Source organism: Hyperolius riggenbachi, chromosome 5 (assembly GCF_040937935.1).
Source record: "Hyperolius riggenbachi isolate aHypRig1 chromosome 5, aHypRig1.pri, whole genome shotgun sequence".
NCBI classification, from domain to species: domain Eukaryota; kingdom Metazoa; phylum Chordata; class Amphibia; order Anura; family Hyperoliidae; genus Hyperolius; species Hyperolius riggenbachi.
The window spans coordinates 361,965,468-361,987,605 of NC_090650.1; the positions used below are offsets into that span (position 1 = coordinate 361,965,468).

At 46.3% G+C, this 22,138-nt stretch overlaps 1 protein-coding gene across 1 annotated transcript in view; it reads right to left on the reverse strand.

Moving 5' to 3' along the window:
* SBSPON (somatomedin B and thrombospondin type 1 domain containing) overlaps nucleotides 1–7,093 on the reverse strand; it is a 28,494-nt gene extending 21,401 nt beyond the window's left edge. The window contains exon 1 of the mRNA XM_068237506.1: nucleotides 6,312–7,093. Within this exon, the coding sequence (XP_068093607.1) occupies nucleotides 6,312–6,534 (223 nt within the window). The 5' untranslated portion in view covers nucleotides 6,535–7,093. The remainder of the gene's footprint in view (nucleotides 1–6,311) is intronic.
* Nucleotides 7,094–22,138: the final 15,045 nt, after the last annotated feature.

Genomic DNA, 22,138 nt, shown 5'->3' on the forward strand with positions numbered 1-22,138 from the left:
ACAGGGAACTTTAGGGAGTTCAGTGTCAGGTCAGATGAGGACAAATGTAGCAACTTCCTGTGCAGCTCTGCAGGGAGGTACCACTGCCACTGGGCTACAATTATGGATAATGGGAAATTGTTGCTGGGTACAGTGATACCCCACTGATTGATGGCTCATAGTATTGCTTTGCATCTAGCGATACATCATACAACACTTGTGGTTCAATCGATGCTAAATAGATTTCTACTGAAACCTAACAAAATTAAGTTTTCCTTGTTAGGTAGGAATCATTAACTATCCAAACAAATTCCAAGTTGATAACAGGTAATTACCTGGACATATCAGGCTATAGCAGATGTGGGAAAAGAGGCATACGGGTGACATCATCACACTGTATAACCACATGAATCAGGATGATACAATTGATTGACTTAAGAGAAAAAGTGTAAGCTTTTGGCTAAGAGGCCTTCAGACTAAATTCAGGAAAGGTTACTCCTTTTTCCTTAAGTTAGCCAATAAATTGTATCATCCTAATTCAACACTTCTTGCTTTTGCTGATGGCTAACATGGTACAATACTCTACTGCTACTACTGTATAACCAGTTAGGTAAACTCTATCAATACACAGCTCCTGATACCGTAAATGCTTCTGATCTAATAAATATGGGGAGGAGGCATCATTATACTTGGCTCAAATCCACAAGCCAACAAAGAGTGTTTCAGGGACTTATCATCCCTGCTATAACAGCCCTACAATAGAGTAGTCTACCGGATGACAGGAAGCAGTTCCAGGACCACACTGCACACTGACTGATACAAAACTTAAACACTCCTGAGAGGGTTCATTTTATGTTGTTCAGAGTCCTTAGCTGCTTGGATATATTGGTGTGACGCTTTCTACTATTACAATACTATTCTACTATACACCAATAGGAAACAACCTGTAAAACATACAGTAAATATCACATAATAATGCAAATCATGAACCGTACAATAAAAGTTATATATTACAATGTTGCAGATAATTTTGTATTTCATGGTTATAAAAAACATCTCAGAGGTAACCTCTCATTCATGCCCCTAGGGCATACAACATCTAAATTGTGTATCCATTTTGCCTTTGTTCATGCATTGCATTAATATGTGATATTTATGTTTTACGGGTCGTTTCCTATGGGGGTCTAGGTAGACCGTAAAGGGGAGTGCCTAGAAACTTGGTCAGTTTTTGCATATTTTTGTATTATGGTAGTCTGAGGGAGTGCCATTTTTAATTTCACATATGTATGTATATAGCAAGGGTTAAGTTCACAGGTGGGTGTGACTACGATCTAGCTTGGGCGGGGTTGTTTATCCCTTTGCACTTTTGAGCATGAATTGTGGTCAATTGTTGTTATGCATCTGATGAAGGATCTGTGAATCTGTAACATGTAATGCTTCTGTTCGCTAATACGAGCACTTTTGAGTTGTTGAGGACCATGTGAGCAATCTGGCCGAGGCGTGGACACCGGCCATTCCAGAGACAGATCAGTGCTGGAGCACTGCTTCCTTGGTAACACATTAGCTACCCATGTGACTGCACCTGCAGCTTATCTCCCTGATCTGCCCCCTCTCTGTACTGTGAGAGGATCACCTGCTCTCTACTTGCTGATTACCTCTTTTTGATGGTGGGAACATGTCCCACGTTGCCCATGCTCTGACTCTTGCCTGGCACTTTTAGCCACAGAAAGACGACAGCCACGGTTGTCTTACCACAGCTATTACACATACAAAGTTACCATTTTTAAGGGGAGAAGGTGGAAATGAGTGTGGATGATGGGGGGCCCATCATAGTTTTACTAGAAGGACCTTACGTCATTGAATGATGTCATAATAATATGGCTCAGGGGAGTATAAATAGCCATAGCAGCTGCTATTGGGCCATGGAGCAGAGGGGTGCCCAATGGTAATTGATGTAATCACTATTAACTTTCGTGTGTTCATTTACTCTGACTTTGTCTCAGTGCCCATAGACTATACACAGTGTATATAGCATGAGAATGTCAATTGCCCATAGGGAAGGAGCAAGTGGCATTGCTCAAGAATGGCTACATCTGAAGGCCCCATAAAAATTTTGCGATGGGGACCCATAATATCTAGCTACGCCTCTGATATGGTCTTTCATACAGGCAGCTAAAGGCAGTGAATTCACCCCCTGTCAGCTGCTCTCATGTAGCAGGTGCAAGCATTTTAATTGCATCCAAACATCGCTGATGGGCAGCAGACGGGTCGATTAACTGCCTGACATGCACGCAGCTCAGCCTCCCGTCTGAAAGGGGCCTAGGCTACATAACTGGGCAGTCACAAAGTTAAACTTTAAAAAAAATATATTATTTCTTATTATGAGGTAAAGTCAAGAGCTGGGGTTTAAGCTGCACTTATTCTCAAAACAAAATAGTAGTGGCTGGATAGTTTACTGGTTAGGGCTCTGCCTCTGACACAGGCAACCTGGGTTTGAATCTCGGCTGTGCCTGTTCAGTAAACCTGCATCTATTCAGTAGGAGACCTTGGGCAAGACTCCCTAATGCTGCTACTGCCGGGTGTAGTGGCTGCAGCTCTGGTGCTTTGAGTCCACCAGGAGCAAAGCGCAATATAAAGGTTTTGAGTGTCTGTGTCTAAAATAAGTTATAGTCAGGGCCAGCGCTACCATAGGGGCAAAGGAGGCAATTGCCCCAGAGACTGTAGGTGACCCTAACATCTTAACTCTTGTTCCCCAGGCCTCTGCAGAGTCTCTGCCAGAGTCTGGCAGTGTAGCGTCACACCTGCTTGCCAGCACAGGTGCAGAGTAGTGTCTTACCTGTGCTGGCGGGCAGCTGAGACGCTACACTGCCAAAGACTCTGCAGGGGCCCCAGGATGCACAGTTAAGGAGAAACCGTAACCAAGGATTGAACTTTATCCAAGTCAGTAGCTAATAGCCCCTTTCCCATGAGAAATCTTTTCCTTTTCACAAACAGATCATCAGGGGGCTCTGCGTGGCTAATACTGTGGTGAAACCCCTCACACAGTGTGATGTCAGGACCATGGTTCTGACACCACACTGTGGGAGCCTTGTTGCATTGTGGGAAATAGCAGCTGTTTTCAACTGGCAAAAAAGCCAGCAGCATCTCCTTCCACTGACATCACCGGCCAGCAGTAAAAATGTCACCATGTGATAAATGTCAGAATGTAAATCAGGGAGAAGAAAGATTTTACAATGGACAAACACTGACTAAATAATTTATTCATAGTTATTGTAAAAATGAAGCACTTTTTTATTTCATTATTTTCACTGGAGTTTCTCTTTAAGTTGGGAGGTGATTGGGAGGGAGAGTCAGCAGCCGCCTCAGGAGCCCAGGAGGGAAACTTGGCTGCAACAAAGGGCCCCTAAGGTTGCTTTTTGGTCGGGGTGTCTGTTGGGGGGCCCCTGATTTAATTTTGCCCTGGGCCCCATTGTTACTATTAGCGGCCCTGGTTATAGTTATTGTACTTTGCAGGACTCAGTGCTGTTTAATGTAGCACTTTGGCCACCGCTGACACATATAACTTAACTTGTAAAACTGTCTTGTGTCACGGTATTTGAGAAAGGGGTTTTCTGACATTATTTCCTACTGCATAAAGTCTAATCAGCTAATCAGTATTCCTTTGTGTGTGTTTTACAATTTGTTTCTTTTGTGGCTGTAGAAGAAAAGAAGAAAATAGGCAATCAAGCATTGGGGCAATTAGTCATTTCCTAAAATACAAAGTTCAAGTGTGATCCACCCATGTGAGGATATTAAAAGGAATTTCTGATTGTTCCATTTCTTCCTGTACTCCTTCTCTCTTTGTGCCGCCTGCTTATTAACACTAAACATCAAGAACCACCTTTCATGAACTTAAAGCAGCCTGAGGCTTCACAGCTGTGTTGCATCTGGTTTGTTAGGGGTCAGGTAGTGCTGGGACTTGTAGTCCAACAGTAACTATAAAACCATGGGTTGCTGTCATGCAGTATACATGTTCCTTCATATGTGACATGATACTGCTCAGGCATTGCTACCTTCTGTCTTCGGTTAGTAGGGTTAGTGTCAGGTATCATACCTCCCAACTTTTTGAGATGAGAAAGAGGGACAATTAAGCCACACCCCTGCCACACCCCTAGTCACGCCCCCATCACACCCCTAGTCACGCATACCTTAATGATTTCATAAAAAATATATGTTGTTTTCTAATTCAAACCACACTGGTCCTTTCTATCCTGGTTCATTTTCCTTCATATTAACATTTTAAAATGAGTAATACATAAATTTAAAGGAGGGGAATAAAGTTTAGAGTCAATCAAACACATTTTTTAGTAGAGAAATATATATATTTACATAGAAAGAGGGACAAAGTCCTGAAAGAGGGACAAATGAGAAGGAAAGAGGGACAGAGGGACAGGGGTCCCAAAGAGGGACTGTCCCTCCAAAAGGGGGACAGTTGGGAGCTATGCAGGTATTAAAGATTTTTCCCCAGGAAATGCACTTGATTTTTACATTTGCTAGATTCTTCTCTGATTATAGCCAGTTTCAAACTGGGGCATTGCATCATGGTCAGAGCTACACTGGGGCACTGGGCCCCCTGGGAATCACTGTGGCCTCCCTGTTCAGTAACACACAGTTAACTGTTTCCAGCAGTGTACTGTGAACAGTAGGGTAGGGTCTTTAAAAAAAACTCTCAGTGTCAGCCTGAGTCTATGCAGGCTTTAAGTAAACCAAGGCTCTTATCTATTTGCCATAAATATCTCACAATCCTTGCAAGATCCCTTGGATTTAATGTATCTGGATGACACTTATATTTGCAGGAAAAATCTCTCTTTCTCCTTCTGACTGTATGTTCTAACATTTTCAGTCAACAGGATTAGAGTCTGAAGAACGCTTACTAGCTGACAGTTTACTTTTTTTTTTTAAACTAGCCAACAAACTAGAACTTGTATTTTACAGACAGTAACTTCCTGTTTGTAAAATACAAGCTGTAGTCTCCAGCAATGCTTTGCTACTAAGGTGGGGCTGGAATGATTTGTCTGTGGTCTGTCCACAAAGGAGCAGCTTGCTATCAAGTAAGGATTCCAGCCAGCTAGCTAAGTACATCTTTAGGTAACTTTTCTTTTCTGTTCTGTTTGTGATGTTTGTGATGTTTACATTTGGTTCCTATCAATTCTGAACTAGTTAGCCTTAATTTTACCACCTGAGTTAAGCGAACAAATATCTAAAGCTTGCCATACAAACATCAATTTTGATCACCCAAATGGGCCCCACCAGTCATCCACCGTGTCCCCGTTATGCCCCTCCCCAAAAACATTTGAAGCTGGAGCTGCTACTGCATTGTGTTTTACCGTACATACAGTGAAGCATGCGGTTAATGAAAAGTATGCTTCACTGCAACTGTAAGCGCACATGCCTTGCGTTGTGTCAACGGATTCCACTGCACTTATGTGAACATGCAATGACAATATACTGTAATTTCATAAGGTTAGCAATTCGGTAGTAGCCTTAGTGTGACAGTACCCTAAAATTCAATGTGTGGAAGGTCACATACTCTGAGCATAAGATAGTATGTAGACCAGGGGGTACATCAGAAGGGTCTTATGCTTGCCCTTTGGGCAGTGGCGTAGCTAAGGAACTGTGGGCCCCGATGCAAGTTTTCCATGGGGCCCCCCCAAGCACTCTATACATAACAAATAATTTGACGCCCCAAAACCTGCCAATGGCAATTACAGTGCCTGAGGTGCAAGAAGGAGATGGGGAGGAGTTTGTTAAGGATTACCACTATTCAAAGTATCTATAGAAAGGATTATTATGAGCACAGGACCAATAGAGAGCTAATACTGCAGTTGAGGGAGGGCCGTTCGGGGCCCCTCTGGCCCAAGGGCCCCGATGCGGTCGCAACCTCTGCAACCCCTATTGCTACACCCCTGCCTTTGGGGGAGCTTAGTAAAGCCAGATATACTTTATCAATTACAGAAGAAGCAATGCTCTAAGTATGTCAAAGCAAGCATTAGTAAACTGAGGCAAGTTCTCACAACACTGTAACATTCCTCCTAGCATTCTGAGTAGTCAGCAGTGGTAAACCTCCGTTCCTACAACAGGGACATCCATAAAACTATAACATGTCTTTTTCATGCACATGGCAAACAAACAATTATTACAATATTTGTATTAACTAATTAGTGAAGCGCACATCCACTCCCCTTCAGCATGTCCTGGCAATGACTGTCTGCCAGGCTGGATTTTGAAATAGGATGCTACTCAATCTTTAATTACCATAACACCACTCTGGCTGTTCCATGAGTTCCTCTTACCTGGACATGCCTGGGAGTAGTCATAGCAGCAGTCCATAGCAGACTGGCACAGCTGGTCACAGTAGCAGGTTCCGTGGGTCCTGTCCAGCCTCCAGCCCTGGCTGGTACATGCCAAGTCTCTACCCTTGCAGCACTTGCCAGACTCCATGCACCCAGCCTCAGCCAGGCAGGGGAGTCCCAGGAGACCCACCATGACCATGCAGAGGCTTATCCTCAGATCCATCACTGCAGCAAGTGGGGTCCAGGAGAACCTGTGCGCGATGACTCCGAGCTATCGCAATTGCGATTTTACAATGCGATTTTGCTGTGATATTTACTGGATGCTTGGAACACAAGGAGAAAACGCAGAAAAAATGCAGCACGCAGGACTTTTGCGATCAGGTAAAATCACATCGCAATCGCATCACACTGGTATAAAAGGGTTCCTGTGATTTTAATCATTTTGCCGATTTCCTTGCGATTTGCATGCGATTGGGAGACACAGCAAAATCACATGTATTTTAAAACAGCCCGTTGGTTATGGAGACATCTCCGCTGTATGATTCAAGCTGAATCACTCACTTTCCCTGCTGTCTTGCTTCATCCACTGTCTGTCATATTCATTCCCAAAGAACTGATTTGCAGTGCGATGCTTGGCTTGTCCAGGTCATGCAGCTATCAGCAGGTTGGGCTTCAGGTGTGTGGGGGTCCTGCTGCTGCAGCGGTCTGGTGTGTGCAGGTGATGTGGCTCCCTGTACAATGACAGCAGCAGAGAGAGAGCCGAGTACAGAGCTGTCCCCTCCCAGACTTCACACAAGCTGATGGAATGCGAGGCTTTGGCTGCTTCCCAATGCAGAGTGCATGTTGTTGTGTGTACAGTGAGGGATGAGCACAAACACACAGCTTGCATACCTGTCCAGTGCTCTTCCCCATCACAGGAGCCATTCCTAACCATTATTTATATGTTCTGCCCTGTCTGCCTATAAAGTTTCATACAAAATAGCTTCTCTCCCCTAAAATAAGACAGGGTCTTCTATTTGTTTCCTCCAAAAGGGCTTATTTTCAGCGTATATCGAAAAAAGGAACATGGAGATTTGGGCACCCAGTAATCCCGATGGTAAAATGTCAGTATTTAATACCAGTATTTTACTGTTGCAGTGTAAAATATTGGTATAAAATATTGATATTTTACTATGGCTAAACCTAACCCCACTCTCACTCAGAACTCTCCCCCACACCCCTAACCCCTACCCCACGCACAAATTTCCTACCTGACACCTAACCCTAAACCTCGCCCTTCCGCACAAGCTACCTACCTGACACCTAACCCTCCACCACAAACTTCCTACCTGACGCCTAACTCCCCCCCCCCCCACCCACACACAGGCGACCTACCTGACACCTAAACCTAACCTCCCCCCGCGCACACACACACACACACAGACGACCTGCCTGATGCCTAAACCTAACCCCCTCCCCCGCACACACACACAGACGACCTACCTGACACCTAACCCTAACCACCCTCATGCCGCCAATTATATTTCAAGCATCTGCAAAAATCCTAAAAAAAAACTTGCTAGGGCTTACTTTTGGGCTAGGTCTTATTTTTGAGGTATGTGCAATGAGGTTTTATATTTTCTTCTTTTATAATCGGAGCCTCCAGCCAAACAATTCACCCTAGAGAGAGGCAAACTTCAGCCAATGAAGAGTATTCACTTATCTCAGAGAGAAGACAAGAAATAACTGCTCTCAGGTAACTAGAACTATAGTGATAGCAGCTCAGGTAGCTGCTATTGCTATGGAACCCAGAGGCTTGATAGATAATCCACAAGATGTTGCATGTGCCTGGCAAACCTAGAGTATAATGGACATTCTGTTCATCTGAATGGAGCACTGAAATAACCCACTCCAAAATTATCTTAACATTGAAATCAAGAGTCGCTGTTACAAGACAGACTACGTACTTGGAGTTGTGGAGGCCAAAGTGTAGAGAAAGGAGAATAGGAAATTTGTTCTGGCAGAGGTCGGCAACAAGGTGGGTACTCGGACAGGGAGGTTCAGTAACAGAGCGGGTTCTCGGGCAGAGCTGGTAGTCAGACAGAGCAAAGGTTGATAACAAAGCGGGTAGCCATACGGATCGGGGTCATCATCAGATAGGCAACAAGGCAAATACAAGATCAGGTCACAGGGGAACACACCAACACCCAAGCTGCAATACTACAGCACTGGAGGGTGGCTCTCTCCAGACTTATATAGGCTGTTTGGTGTGTACAAAGTGACCCGCTACGCACAACGCCGTGCAAGAGCCGCTCCTGCGCATATGCACACGCATGGACACCAACACAGATGTCATGCGCGAGCACACATGCACACCCGCCAATTCCAGAATTTGCACACACAGACGTTCCTCACGCACGCACACAGCGCTCAACCCAACGCCTTATGGCACCAAGATGTACGCCGTAACACAGTATGCACGCAAGTGCAGGCTGCCAGACTCGGTGACCGACAACCAATGCCAGGACGCCTGTGGACATCCGTTTGTGCCAGCCGCTGGGTCTGTAAAAATGAAGCACTTTTGTTCATTACGTTATTTTCACTGGAGTTCCTCTTTAACCACAACCCCTCTGCTTGGTGCTTAACCGTAACCTTCCTCCCCAGCCTGGTGCCTAACCCTAGCCATCCAGCTTGGTGCTTAACTCTAACTTTATTCCGCTTGGTGCCTAAGCCTAACCATCCTGTTACTCCCACTGCCCCTCTCTCCCACAGCTTGGTGATTACCTCTAATTTTCTGTCTGCTTGGTGTCTTAACCTTAGCACTCCTGCTTCGGGCTGAAAGTTTACCTGGAGTCAAAAAAATTTGAAAGAGTTAGATACTTACCTCAGTAGATAGTCCAGACAGGCTTCCCCCAACCCCCTCAAGCTCGTTGTTCCAGTGCTGGGACCCTCTGAAAAGGTCTTGTAGAATAAGGGTGTGTTCTGATCAGTGTACAAATGCGCAGTAGCACAGAGCCACTCGTGCAAGCTTTTTTCTCCATGCATGAGCGTTTCTGTACAGGCCGTCAGTGCACCAGCACAGTGTGGCTACACTTGCTTATTGACTGGAGCACAGATGTGAAGAAGAGTGTTCCAGTGACTAGTGGCGGGCACAATAAGAATTAGAGAAGGCTCTGCAGGATCCAGAGGCTTACCTTTTGCTTGGCGCTTAAATCAAACTCTCCTATTCCTCCCACCTTCCACCACTCCTTAAGCTACCCCCCCTCCCCCAATCTAGTTCCTAACTCAGATGTTAGGTGCTGCTTAGTGCTCAACCCTAACCCTATCCATCCCCTTACACACACACACACACACACACACACGCGCGTGCGCACACACACACAAACACACACACACCCTGACCCTCGTCTTCTGTCTAGATCAGGCATGATGGGCAAACTTGGCCCTCCAGCTGTTAAGGAACTACAAGTCCCACAATGCATTGCAGGAGTCTGACAGTCACAGTCATGACTCATAAAGGCAAATGCATTGTGAGACTTTTAGTTCCGTAACAGCTGGAGGGCCGAGTTTGCCCATGCCTGGTCTAGATAATAGGATAACAGAGGTGCCAACAGGATAAAAAACACTAAAAGAACTTAAAAACCCATCTTGGTAATAGAGGAGGTAGTGGTGGACTTACCTCCTCCAAGCAGAACATACGACTGTGGATTTTCAGTGAAAACTATTTTATTGGATACTCCAAATAAAGTGCAACGCATTTCACGGGATACAAACCCGCTTCATCAGGCAATAACAGATAGGAGTAAACAGCATCTGCCAGTATCATCAACACTGAGTGCCTCTGTCTGGTTTTGTACCTCTAACCAGGCGAAACAAAGTCAAGAATACTTTTTTGTAGTTAAAAATAAAGGTCTATATTTACTTAGCCTTACTCCACTCTGCCTTAACCTCCTGCCGCCCGCGTCACGCCAGTAGGCGTGGCCGCAGCGGCAGCCCCAGGACCGCCTAACGCCAATTGGCGTAAAGTCCTGGGGCTCTGTTTAGCATGAGATCGCGCGCATGGTGCGCGCGCATCTCATGCTCAGAGGGCGGAGCTCCGCCGCGCCTTCAGTCTCCGAGCGGCTATTGCCGCTCGGGAGACTTTTAGACGGCGATCACGCCGTCTATTTACTAGGTGCAGCGCTGCGATGAGCGGCAGCGCTGCACTGGGGACAGCCGTGTGACACGGCTGTCCCCATGGGGGACAAGAGAGCGATCGGCTCTCATAGGCAGAAGCCTATGACAGCCGATCGCCATAATTGGCTGGCTGTGGGGAGGGAGGGAGGGAGGGAGGGAAGGGTCTTAAAGAAACAGGGGTTTTTAAACTAAAAAGACAAACAATAATATTTATTTAAAAAAAAATAAACATGGGGGGAGCGATCAGACCCCACCAACAGAGAGCTCTGTTGGTGGGGAGAAAAGGGGGGGGGGAATCACTTGTGTGCTGTGTTGTGCGGCCCTGCAGCTTGGCCTTAAAGCTGCAGTGGCCAATTTTGCTAAAAATGGCCTGGTCACTAGGGGGGTTTAGCCCTGCAGTCCTCAAGTGGTTAAAGAGAACCCGAGGTGTGTTTAAAGAATGTTATCTGCATACAGAGGCTGGATCTGCCTATACAGCCCAGCCTCTGTTGCTATCCCAAACCCCACTAAGGTCCCCCTGCACTCTGCTCATAAATCACAGCCGTGCTGTGAGGCTGTGTTTACATCTGTAGTGTCAGTCTCAGCTGCTCCCCCGCCTCCTGCATAGCTCTGGTCCCTGCCCCCGTCCCTTCCCTCCAATCAGCAGGGAGGGAAGGGATGCAGGCGGGGACTGGAGTTCTGCAGGAGGCGGGGAGAGCAGCAGACTGACACTATAGAGCAGGGGTGTCAAACCGGTCCTTCGAGGGCCGAGGTCCTCACACATTTTTGACACAGCTCAAATTAAGTGATGGGTCTGAATCAGGAAAGGTGTGGTCCATCAGGTAGAACACATTCCTCTCTTTCTCAGTCCATCCTAAACACTGGCATGGATCTGGCCCTCCAGGCCTGGAGTTTGACACCTGTGCTATAGAGATAAACACAGCCAGCTCTGGCAAGCTGTTTGTCAGCAGCGTGGCTGTGATTTATGAGGGATTGCAGAGTGCAGGGGGACCTTAGGGGGATTTGGGATAGCAACAGAGGCTGGGCTGTATAGGCAGATCCAGCCTCTGTATGCAGATAATATTCTTCAAACCCACCTCGGGTTCTCTTTAACCTGGAACTTGGTGTTACTCCCTCTGCTGGTGACACCTGGTGCGATCCACACCTACTGAACACCACCTAGTAAGACCACTGCCAGGGAGCAGTGGCGTAGCAACAGGGGATGCAGAGGTAGCGACTGCACTGGTCCCTGGGGCCCAGTAGGGGTCTTCCTGCGACATGTTTATTAGCTCTTTATTGGTGCTATGCTGGTAATAACCACCTCTTTATGTGCTTTGATTAGTTGTAATCATTAATAGACTGTTCTCCTCCGCAGCCTATAACTCTCTGACACTGCAGGTGTACTTTGCAGGTTTTGGTGCTCCATATCAATTGTTATGCACAGAGCGCTTGAGGAGGCCCAATATAAAACTCGCACTGAGGCCCAGAGCTCCTAAGCTATGCTACTGCCAGGGGGTACTTGGTAAGCACAGGCTTTCATAAGGGGCACATACCAAAATAATGTTGACAACCACTGCTTTAGTAGACCTAATAATATTCCCCTCTGACTGATGGGGATCAAAAGTTTGTTTAACAAGAGTTAAGGTGGCCACAAACCATACAATTTTTTTAACTATCTGTTCAATTCAAAAATAGCAATCCGTTTTTTTTGACTGATTGTAACATTTGAAAAATCTGACCAATGTACTATGTTCTATGTTCAATTGTTCCTCAATTATGATCAAAATGATTGGAAAATTGCTTGGGTGTATGTATTAATAAATTGACAATCTACCACACACCATTCAATTTTCATAAAAATTGATTAGAAAAATCCACCATTCCCGATAGACTTTTATCGAATAAAAATGGAAAATGTGATCGGATTTCTTACTCGAATTTTTAAAAAAAAGCTTTCCATTTATCGCCAAATTTTTTAGTGAGAAGCTGTAAAATCGGATCATTTTATTGTATCGTGTGTGGCCACCTTTACAGCAGGACTCTAGGACGTGATACATTAAAATACCCTATTAATTATATCTTTAATTTAGTGACAGAGCCACACAGCCATACACATTTTACACTGCAGTCCAGCACAGTAAATACTGTATGACAATAATTTGATACAGAGCACCACAACCTGCTTTACAAGGAGAGCTGAAGTGTGAGAGAGGTCAAAGCAGGGGAGGAAACCGTTTTATAACGTCACCATTGCAGAACGTGCATATATGGGCTGTCATTACAACTGTAGCAGTGTTTCTCAATATTATTACACCATGTACCCCATTATGCTAGATTGTGTGTCTCCTGCTGCCTCTAGACTCAGGTAAAGCGGACCTCAACTCAGAACTTCCTCTCTGCTTTAAACGATAAGCAACAGCATAATAACCTTTAAAGAAAGACATTTCTTTGTTACAGCTGATACAAATCCTGCAATAAATCTTCATTGTGTCTACTTCCTGCTTTCATGGAAGCAGACATGGGGTTAACATCCTGTGTTAACAAATTAGAGATCAAAATACAGATGTGATTAGCCACAGATGAGGGGAATTTAGCCTCTCTGCCGATACAGCCAGCTGACACAGCTGAGAGATCAAATTACAGTTGTGATTAGCCACAGATGAGGGGGAATTACGGTAGACAGGCTAATCTCTCTAAATCACAGTTGTCAAACACAAGGCCTAGGGAAAAAAGGCAGCAAAAGGAAGACCGCGTGCACGGCCCTGTTGTCAGGAGGAGCACACTGGTGACAGTGTTTCTGATTTTAACATTGTCAGTTTGTGCCGGGGTGCAGCAGTAAGGGCTGGTTCAGACGGACGTTTGTGCAGTGTCTACCGCCAGCGTTCGGGGCTTGGCGTTAAACGCTCCCATTCAAGTGAATGGGAGCGTTTGTACCAAGCTTTTACGCGCGTTTACACGAACGCGGCGTTCGGGTCCCGATTTTCCCTGGCGTTCAAGGAGCCCCTAGAAGCTACATGTAGCTTCCAGGGACGGTTAACCGCGACGGGTAATGTCCCCCTAGGGGAAGAAAAAATGCGAACGCAACGCGAACGCTGCTGAAAGCCTGAACGCATCACGAACGCAACGCCTCCAAACGTCCGTCTGAACCAGCCCTAACACAGGGGACCCCCCCACACACACACACACACACCTTCCCCCTACACCATCTCCCCACATTGCAGAGGAGTGTAATATTTACCTGGGGCTGAAACAAACAGTTTGGAAAAAATAAATAAATTTGTATTTAAAACGTATATCCATGACATCCATTCCAGACCTGTTAGCGCACAATCTCGCGTGGCTGCATGGTTGCGTAACTAGTTATGAGGAGATGGGCTAGTCCAAAACCCTGTCGTTTCTATCAGATTTCTACTACCTACTGTAAGTGACTGCAACATGGGAGAAAAGTCATTTGTGGCTCATTTTACTCTGGAAATTCGTATTTGTTTACGTGCATGTTAAATTTTACTATTTTCATGATAGTGGTCTTTTAAAGAATTCAAAGGCCATAGATGTCGTTTTATCATTCAAACACGCTGGTCCTATCCATCATCATTAGTTTTATTTCATAATAACGCTTAAAATTAAAAAATACGTTAAAGGATGAGAATAAAGTTTACAGTCAATTTAAAACATTTTCAGGAAAAAAAAGACATACATTTACATAGATCTGTCCATTAGTCCTAAAAGAGGGACAAATGAGGAAGAAAGAGGGACAGAGGGATTTGGTTCCCAAAGCGGGACTGTCTCTCCAAAAAAGGGACAGTTACGAGCTATGTTGTCAAAGTGACACTGAAACGAAAAATAACGTATGATATAATGAATGGTATGTGCAGTACGTATAATTAATACATTAGTAGCAAAGAAAAGAGTCTTATATTTTTATTTTGAGTTATACAGCATCTTTTTATTATAATATTGCATCGTTCTCTAATATTTGCAGTTTACAAACTATACTCTGCACTTTAAACTATGAAACAGAGCAGAACTAATGACCTTTTGACCTCCCCTGCAGTAAAATCTTATCTGACAGAGGTGCTAAGCAGTTATTGGACACCAAGCTGTGTGATACTCCGGTTGTTTATTGCCTGATGAAGCGGGATAATGCCCGTGAAACGCGTTGCAGTTTTGTTTTAGGAGTATGTAAATAAATTATTGCTTCTTCAATCAACAGCACTTTGTCCTGTTTTTGGTGTAGCTGGTCCACCACCGCCACCTGAACAATTTTAAACTTTTTAGTAAATGTTATCCTATTGGGCGCCTCTGTACTACTTTATATCAAGTTATCCACCCTTGGTGGAAGGGTGACAAACCCTCCTTTCTTCCTTCTACAGAGAACGACATCTTAGCCCTGAGTGGGGACAGGCCTAATCTCCCCACCTGCCTATACAGTGGTTGCCTAAGGGTAACCCGGGTTTGTAAGTATAATGCTTACGATTTAACTCTTTCTTCATTTCCAAAACATACTACACTATATTGGGCTCTCGGTCTCTACTTTCTACTTATCTGAAGTTGCCTTTCACTGTTTCCTTGATTTATAGGTGCTTCAGAAAATAGCACTTAGGGCTCAGCCACACCATAAGCACTTTTCTGTGTTTGATAAGCGCTTTTTAAAAATCGCTGCCATTCACTTTAATTAAAATCGAGATAAAAATCACCGCGATTTTGCACATGCATGATCGCAGCAATTTTTACAGCGATTTTAATGAAAGTGAATGGGAGCGATTTTTAAAAAGCGGCTAATCAATCACAAAGCACTCAGAAAAGCGCTTATAGTGTGGCTGAGCCCTTAACTCTCTGACTAAATTAGTTTCTCTTCTTTTACATGGATAACAACTGAAGTTTCTTAACTCTTCCTGTACTGGAAACAATATTAAACTGTTCTTTGCTACTAATGTTCTATTTCTTAGCTGTACTGCACATACAATTCATTATATCATAAGTTTATTTTCGCTTCAGGTACTAAAGCTTTTTATTTAAAATAAAAAAAAATTACTTAGTGATTACTTAGTGATTTCTGTGATTGGCCACTAATGATCCAATTTCTAGCGAAAAATTGTTCGAGCGATCAGAAATTCTGATCGGAAGTGAAATACTGTAATACATCGCTCACTCCGCCATCAACGAACCAATCTTTTCTTCCTATCTATCACAACCAACAAGAAAATCCAAATTTTGGTTCGACGAAAATTCATTTGGACGACATTTTTTTACTCATTCATAATCGATTGTGTCCATCAATGGAGGTTATTTACAACCAATCCGATCAGAATTTCTGATCACTCTAACGATTTTTCACTAGAAATTGTACAGTTAGTGGCCACCTTTATTTATTTCAAAATAGCTTGCGCTCAGTCCATACATCCAGGGGTCGACTTGCTCCTAAAGTATCTCTCCTGGGCACAGATACACCTCAAAAGAACAGACAAACACAAAGCAGATGATAGCGCAGACTGCTAAATAAGGCAAACACCCCTCTGGTGTAAATACGACACAGGCTCACAATACTTGTGAAGGTATGGGGGCGGGGACCACCACCACCAACTAAGCACACGCTCTCCCCTCCGGTCTGATATCCTCCCTGCTCACCGTCAACACATCAAGTGAAAGCCTGGCAGGGTCATCAGAAATCAGCCTTCTGCTTAGTCTTCTTATTCACAGGTAATATGCCCACTCAGTGTCCGTATTCCTTATGTATCCTCAGGGCAAAACACAAACAATGCCCATGTGTAAAACCATAACATTTAATGCAAAGCAAAAAGGTAGACCGCTACACTTACGTGTGTACACAGATGGGAGCAGGGAGATCAATGCCAAAAGTCCATAAATATCCAAGGAAGTCCCGCTACACCAAGAGGTAGGGTGAAGTAGAAAAAATACTTTATTGTAAATCCATCTTAATCCATTACCAGTGTACAAGTAAAAAGCTCACGCGTATCGGAGCAATGTGTGGCTCCTTAATCATAGCTATGATTAAGGAGACACACATTGCTCCGATACGCGCAGGGCCGGCCTTAGGTTTCACAGCGCCCTGAGCGAAACCGGATTTTGTTGCCCCCCCCGCCATAAGTAGCATAGTTGTCCCCATATAGGTAGCATAGTTGCCCCCAGTGTAGGTAGTATAGTTGCCCCATATAGGTAGCATAGCTGCCCTCAGTGTAGCTAGTACAGTTTCCCCCAGTGTAGTAGCATGGTTGCCCCCAGTGTAGTAGCATGGTTGCCCCCAGTGTAGGTAGTCTGCCCCCAGTGTTGGTAGTTTGCCCCCAGCAGCGTAGGTAGTTTGCCCCCAGCAGCGTAGGTAGTTTGCCCCCAGCAGCGTAGGTAGTTTGCCCCCAGCAGCGTAGGTAGTTTGCCCCCAGCAGCGTAGGTAGTTTGCCCCCAGCGGCGTAGGTAGTTTGCCCCCAGCAGCGTAGGTAGCTTGCCCCCAGCAGCGTAGGTAGCTTGCCCCAGTATGCCCCCAGCATAGGTAGCTTGCCCCCAGCAGCGTAGGTAGCTTGCCCCCAGCGTTGGTAGCTTGCCCCAGTATGCCCCCAGCATAGGTAGCTTGCCCCAGTATGCCCCCAGCGTAGGTAGCTTGCCCCAGTATGCCCCCAGCGTAGGTAGCTTGCCCCCAGCGTAGGTAGCTTGCCCTAGTATGCCCCCAGCGTAGGTAGCTTGCCTCAGTATGCCCCCACCGTAGGTAGCTTGCCCCAGTATGCCCCCAGCGTGGGTAGCTTGCCCCCAGCGTAGGTAGCTTGCCCCAGTATGCCCCCAGCGTAGGTAGCTTGCCCCAGTATGCCCCCAGTGTAGGTAGCTTGCCCCAGTATGCCCCCAGCGTAGGTAGCTTGCCCCAGTATGCCCCCAGCGTAGGTATCTTGCCCCAGTATGCCCCTAGCGTGGGTAGCTTGCCCCCAGCGTAGATAGCTTGCCCCAGTATGCCCCCAGCGTAGGTAGCTTGCCCCAGTATGCCCCCAGCATAGGTAGCTTGCCCCAGTATGCCCCCAGCGTAGGCAGCTTGCCCCAGTATGCCCCCAGCGTAGGTAGCTTGCCCCCAGCGTAGGTAGCTTGCCCCAGTATGCCCCCAGCGTAGGTAGCTTGCCCCAGTATGCCCCCAGCGTAGGTAGCTGGCCCCCAGCGTAGGTAGCTTGCCCCAGTATGCTCCCAGCGTAGGTAGCTTGCCCCAGTATGCCCCCAGCGTAGGTAGCTTGCCCCAGTATGCCCCCACCGTAGGTAGCTTGCCCCAGTATGCCCCCAGCGTGGGTAGCTTGCCCCCAGCGTAGGTAGCTTGCCCCAGTATGCCCCCAGCTTAGGTAGCTTGCCCCAGTATGCCCCCAGCGTAGGTAGCTTGCCCCAGTATGCCCCCAGCGTAGGTAGCTTGCCCCCAGCGTAGGTAGCTTGCCCCAGTATGCCCCCAGCGTAGGTAGCTTGCCCCAGTATGCCCCCAGCGTAGGTAGCTTGCCCCAGTATGCCCCCACCGTAGGTAGCTTGCCCCAGTATGCCCCCAGCGTGGGTAGCTTGCCCCCAGCGTAGGTAGCTTGCCCCAGTATGTCCCCAGCGTAGGTAGCTTGCCCCAGTATGCCCCCAGCGTAGGTAGCTTGCCCCAGTATGCCCCCAGCGTAGGTAGCTTGCCCCAGTATGCCCCCAGCTTAGATAGCTTGCCCCAGTATGCCCCCAGCGTAGGTAGCTTGCCCCAGTATGCCCCCAGCGTGGGTAGCTTGCCCCCAGCGTAGGTAGCTTGCCCCAGTATGCCCCCAGCGTAGGTAGCTTACCCCAGTATGCCCCCAGCGTAGGTAGCTTACCCCAGTATGCCCCCAGCTTAGGTAGCTTGCCCCAGTATGCCCCCAGCGTAGGTAGCTTGCCCCAGTATGCCCCCAGCGTAGGTAGCTTGCCCCAGTATGCCCCCAGCGTAGGTAGCTTGCCCCAGTATGCCCCCACCGTAGGTAGCTTGCCCCCACCGTAGTAGCTTGCCCCAGTATGCCCCTAGCGTAGGTAGCTTGCCCCCAGTGTAGGTAGCTTGCCCCAGTATGCCCCCCTTCCCTCCCCCCTTAATGTGGCAGCGGGCCGGGCAGAGACCTACTCACCTGACATCCAGCTCCAGCGCCGACATCACTCTTCTCTCCCCGCCTCCGCTCCATCTGTAGTTAGAGCAGGCTACAAGAAAATGGCCGCCGTTTGTCTGCATTTGTGGACATCGGCGGCCATTTTCTTGTAGTCCTGCTCTAAATATAGACGGAGAGGACACGGGGAGACAGCAGGGCGGCAAGGGGCGACAGGGCGCATGCGCCCTTGAGAGCATGGCGCCCTGAGCGACCGCACAGGTCGCTCATAGCAAAGGCCGGCCCTGGATACGCGTGAGCTTTTTACTTGTACACTGGTAATGGATTAAGATGGATTTACAATAAAGTATTTTTTCTACTTCACCCTACCTCTTGGTGTAGCGGGACTTCCTTGGATATTCATAACATTTAATATCTTAAATAAAAGTAATGCGCGTACATCGGATCAAAGTTTAAAAGCATGTCACAAGCATACTACCGATCTCCCATTTCAGGGCCACGTCTCGTCTCGTCTCTATCTCTCCCAGCGTATCCGACGTCTCTCACGCTCGTTGTCCTCCTCACTGCTCCAAGCCACGCCCTACCTATGTCACTATGTGTGACTCATCAGGGGCTGATTGAGCATGCGTAAAGAGGACCGTTATGTACTCTCAACCTTCCTAAGGGCGGAAGTGCATACTCAGACTACAGCCCACCTCCACTTCCGCCCTCACCCTAATGGTTCCTGGTTTGCTGCTAGTCACATGACCGCCAGGTCATAGCGCAAACCAGTTAGCGAGCCACTAGTTTAACTACCTCCCCCCTTCAATCTACCGTGCCGCCCCCTATTCCCCATGACAATGTTGCAGGACTCCTCCCCTAAGCAGAACCGCAACGTAGCCTACTACCATTAACCGTTTCAGCCGCATCCTACATCCAGATGGGCGATCGGCTTACAGTATCACAAAAACCTTTAGGGGCATTGCCACTCCATTACATACATACTAACCTGTCCCTAACATAAGCATACTACTAACAGTGCACACCGTCAACATCTCTCATACAATTAAGAATTCAAAGATTAAAATCCATATGCAAAAAGCTGACTGCACATTGACATTGATGACCGTATGGTTATATTTAACCCCCTCAGTATATTAACTCTATGGAGTGGCCACCTTTACAGTGATCACAGGGTCAGGAGGGTCAAAAGTTTGTTTTTACTTCAGATTCCCTTTGAAGTGTACCTGAGACGAAGGATAAAATAAGTTTTATACATACCTGGGGCTTCACTCCCCTTTACTCTGATCCGTCCCTCGTCGTCCTTCGCCGCCTGGATCCTCCACAATCAGGCCCGGTAATTTGGGCAATAACGGCCAGTTGTCGCAGGCATAGTACGGCCTCGCACGAGCATTCTGCTCCTGTACAGTAGTATGCGGGCGGCAGGCACCGAACTCTCCCAGAGAAGGGGTGCATGCATGGCCAGGCCGCAAATGCTCACTAAACCCTGACTCTCAAAATTACCGGGCCAGATTGCAGAGGAACAAGATGGCGGAGGAGGAAGGCGAGGGATGGATCAGCGTGAAGGGGGCTAGAGGAAGCCCCAGGTATGTATAAAACTTCATATATCTGTTGTCTTAAGGGCCCGTTTCCACTAGAGCAAATCCGCATGCGTTCTCTGCATGCTATTCGCATAACCAATACAAGTGGATGGCCCTGTTTCCACTTGTCAGTTTTTTCCTGCGTTTTTCTGTGCAGGATTTTTCTGCACGGTAGAGCCTGCAGAATTCGCCTGCGCGAGGAATGCAGGCGATTCGCAGGCTATGTATTTAATAGGGAAAACGCACATGCGTTTTTTGCCGCGATTTCGCGTGCGAATTCGCATGAAAACTAATGTAAATTGAACCAGGCAGTGACATGGTAAATTCGCATATACCCTGCCAATGCGAAATCGCACGCGAAAACGCGGCAAAAACCGCACGCGGAATCGCATGCGATTTCGTCAGCGGTGGAATCCCAGCGATTCGCACCGCGCTAGTGGAAACAAGCCCTTATGTTTACATTAAGTAAACTAACCTGAGAAACTCCATTCTATAGAAGAACTGATTCCTCCCGCTAACCCACAGCGATCTGTGGAGATTTATCAGCTTCGTTCGAGTGTGAGTTCCTTTGGGGACTGGGATAAGCAAAAACTCTGCAAAGCTCTGCCTAATTGTCAGAACTAGTGCTACATAAATACAGAAAATACAGAAAAAGAAATGAAACAAATAATAGTCTGCCTGCTGAAACCACAATCCTCTCCAGTAAGTGGGACACACTTAGGCTTTCCTCCCCACTTCATTCACTGAACAGCACTTGAACATCTGGTTGTACTGCATGCAGCGATACTTGCCTTAGTGAACTGCTGTATTGTTCTGTCTCTAAAGAACATTCTTTAACAAACTGGAGGACGTTTGGAGAGCTCATTAATTTATATTGTTGTACTGACATATCTAAACCATTCACAGTAAGTACTGAGACTATGGGTCTAAGTGCTCTGAAGCTGGGGAACCTGCAGAAAAAAAAACATCTCCCTATCATGGCTTATTGGAGGAGCAGCCTTCGGATAGAGGTATACTGTATTTCCACTTTAAGGCAGTGTACACAGGGCAGGTATTAGTGGCATCATTGCCTGCAGCTGTAATCATACAACCACTTATTCGCATAACTTTCAGCAACACTCACTAAGATCTGGCATGACGCAAAGTAGATAAAAGAAAAACCTTGCCACTTAAAACAAACCTGAAGTGAAACAAACTTATCCCATAATGAATTGTATGTATAGTACAGATAATGAATAGAACATTAGTAGCAAAGACAAGAATCTCATGCTTTAAATTATCAGTTTAGCTTTTTTTATCACATTGCATCATATTTTCACAGGTGCAGTTTTAAACTACACTGTCTTTTAAGCTATAAAACAAAGCAGAAATAATGACCCTTTGAACTTTCCTGCAGTGAAACCTTATCTCAAGCCGTCGCTCACTGTTTCTTGGCTGATGAAGTGCTTCAGAAAACAGGACTGTATTCCCCAGCAGGTCAAGTAGCTCTTTTGCATAGATAAGAACTGAAGTTTTTAAACTCTTCCTGTACTGGATAACAATATGAGACTCTTTCCTTTTCTACTAATGCTCTATTCCTTAGCTGTACTACACATCCAATTCACTATCTCATAAGTTTATTTACGCTTTAGGTGTGCTTTAATAGGAAGTGGTGTTAAAAGTCCAATGCAGGTGGGCCGGACGTATGCCAACCCCACATGCTATCTCTGGGGATCAATGGAGGTGTCTTGGTAAATCGGCTTCGAGTTATAACTGCATACCCAGAAATGGGCGCAGGTGTCTTAGAATCTATTTCTTGCAAGGGCTTTGCATTATATATGGACAGGAGTATCATTTCCAATAAACATATTAGGTGGCACTACATGTAATGTTTATAATTGGTCCTGCTGAGGAATGTTGTATTTTCTTGGCTTTGTCTTACAGTAAGAGTAGTTCTACCTCCCAAGTCTTCTCCTAGGCTCCACAGAAGGTTTTGTTGTGCGTTGCTGCATTGTATCAGGAAACAAAGGCTCTCAGAGAAATAGTTGTACAGGGCTTG